The sequence below is a fragment of the Oryza glaberrima genome, chromosome 6 (genome assembly GCF_000147395.1).
Source record: "Oryza glaberrima chromosome 6, OglaRS2, whole genome shotgun sequence".
NCBI lineage: Eukaryota > Viridiplantae > Streptophyta > Magnoliopsida > Poales > Poaceae > Oryza > Oryza glaberrima.
Genome location: NC_068331.1, coordinates 20,553,803 through 20,556,501, shown reverse-complemented (window position 1 = coordinate 20,556,501; position 2,699 = coordinate 20,553,803). Strand labels below are relative to the sequence as shown.

Genomic DNA, 2,699 nt, shown 5'->3' with positions numbered 1-2,699 from the left:
CCCGTGCATCTGCACGGGCTTCCTCCCTAGTTGGAAAAAAAGTGAACATCCACCCATCAAATTAGGATCGGTCTCTCCACGACTCCACCATGGCACCATCTCATTCTTTCCCTTGTTAGTTGGTCGCCGTGGCTAACACTCAACACTACCCATGAGTGAGTTGTTTGGGCCCTCACAGGCGACCAGCTGACTCGTTGACTGCTCCACTTCATATTCCGCGCCACACACGCACGTATAACTGCTGAGCTCCCGTTCACAGTCGCACACATTCACACATCGGCTCAGGCCGTCGTTTGCAAGGGGCAAAAAACCATGTCGAACATTTGCCTCCTCCCTGTTGTAATAGGCGGCGTCCTCCTCCTGCTCGCCGGCGAATGCAGCTCCCAGCTCGCCGCCGGCGACCGTGACACGCTCGTGGCAATCAGGAAAGGTTGGGGGAACCCCCGCAGCCTCACGTCGTGGGATCCCGCCTCCGCCATTGACCACTGTAGCTGGGACGGGGTGACGTGCGGCGGGAGGGTGGTGACGGAGCTGTCCTTGTATGACATGAACCTCAAAGGGACGGTGCCCGCGGCGGTGTGCGACCTCGCGAACCTGACGCGGCTCGACCTCTCCAACAACGACCTCTCCGGCGCCTTCCCCGCCGCGACGCTCTACCGATGCTCCCGGCTCCGGTTCCTCGACCTCTCCAACAACGGCCTCGACGGCGCCCTCCCACACGACATCGGCAGCCTGTCGCCGGCGATGGAGCACCTCAACCTGTCATGGAACAGCTTCTCCGGCACCGTGCCGTCCGCGGTGGCGGCGCTCCCGGCGCTCAGGTCGCTAATCCTCGATACCAACCGGTTCACGGGGGTGTACCCGGCAGCCGAAATAGGCAAGCTCGCCGGCCTTGAGTGCCTCAGGCTGTCCGGCAATGAGTTCGCACCGGCGCCCGTGCCAGTGGCGTTCGCCAAGCTGACCAAGCTCACCTATCTTGGGATGTCAGAAATGAACATCATCGGCGAGATTCGAGAGGCGCTCTCCAGCCTCACGGAGCTTACACTGCTCGACTTGTCATCGAACAACCTCACCGGTGCAATTCCGGCCTGGGTGTGGCGGCATGAGAAGCTTGAGTACCTCTACCTATATGAAAACAACCTCACGGGCGAGCTGCCACGCAACGTCACGACGGTTAATCTGATTGAGATCGACTTGTCTATAAACCAGCTCAGAGGAGAAATGTCGGAGGATTTTGGTAACCTCAGGAACCTCACTTTGCTTTCTCTTTACATGAACAAAATCACTGGCACTATCCCGGCGAGCATTGGGTTGCTTCCCAAGCTCAGCGACATCTTGTTGTTCCAAAACAATCTCTCCGGCGAGCTGCCACCAGAGCTCGGGAAGCACTCACCGCTCAGCAGCATCGATATCTCCAACAACAACCTCTCCGGTCCGCTCCCGGAGACACTATGCGCCAACGGGAAGCTGATCGGCATTTTCGCCTCCACCAACATCTCTGGCAATCTCCCGGCTAACCTCAGGGACTGTATTCTTCTGACACACCTCGTGCTCCCCAACAACCGGTTCTCCGGCGACTTCCCGGAGAAGATATGGTTGCTTCCAGAGCTGGTAATGGTAAAGATACAGAACAACAACTTCACCGGAGCCCTGCCAGCCGTGATATCACCCAATATACAGTGGATTGAGATGGGGAACAACATGTTCTCCGGCTCTATCCCGAGAACAGCGATCACCCTGCGTGGGTTCTGGGCGGAGAATAACCAGCTGGACTGTGAGCTCCCGGCCGACATGAGCAAGCTCGCCAACCTCACTGATTTGTCAGTGCCAGATAATCGTATAACTGGTCCGATACCTGCAACAATCAAGCTGTTACTGAACCTAAAAAGTCTTAACTTGTCTGGTAACCAGCTGACTGGTCCCATACCTTAGTGTTACAGTCCGGATGGATCGATGAGGCTTCCAAACACCGTGCAGTTTGCAGTTGTTCGAGGATTTAACGGCGTTGTGCTTTCAATGGTAGGCAACGTACCCGTCGACAACGAGACGCCTGTGGTGACTTCGTCAATCTCTCCAGGATTTGCCGGCCTAGGCTTCGAAGATGCTCATAGGGGTAGGGTTTGCGTGCATGTGTTCATAGGGGTGAGTGCGCGTGCGTTGTAAATGTCTGCGTTGTACTGTGTAATTCTCAAAAAAAAAATATTAGTGACTCAACTGCAAACTGTACAAAGTTAGAGGATCCACTTACGAGTCCGGATATATACTTTGTATACTACTCACTCCGTCCCATAATATAAAGGATTTTGAGTTTTTGCTTGCACTGTTTGACCACTCGTCTTATTCAAAAAATTTTAAAATTATTATTTATTTTTTCTAACTTACTTTATTATTCAAAGTACTTTAAGCACAACTTTTCGTTTTTTATATTTGCACAAATTTTTTGAATAAGACGAGTGGTCAAACAATGTAAACAAAAACTTAAAATCCCTTATATTATGGGACGGAGGGAGTATGTCATCAACCCGGACAATATTTATGATGATTATGTTTTCAATTTTTTCTCAAGCTTCCAAATGACTGTACTACCAAATTCAAAATGAATAAAAACAATAAATTTTTACCTAGGGCCAAGCATCCAAAGCAAGGTTTGAAATTTTGGTTTGAATTTTTGGAAATTTCGCCCTCCCCCCAACCAGCAT

General features: G+C 51.8%; 1 protein-coding gene across 1 annotated transcript; it reads left to right on the top strand.

The window, feature by feature from the left end:
* Positions 1–312: 312 nt before the first annotated feature.
* Positions 313–2,161, top strand: LOC127775971 (receptor-like protein 52). Its single transcript, XM_052302287.1, has one exon. The coding sequence runs from the start codon at positions 313–315 to the stop codon at positions 1,930–1,932; it is 1,620 nt and encodes a 539-aa protein (XP_052158247.1). The 3' UTR covers positions 1,933–2,161.
* Positions 2,162–2,699: the final 538 nt, after the last annotated feature.

Coding starts and splice junctions, on each gene's coding strand:
- LOC127775971 (XM_052302287.1), top strand. CDS start 313: ATGTCGAACATTTGCCTCCTCCCTGTTGTAATAGGCGGCGTCCTCCTC.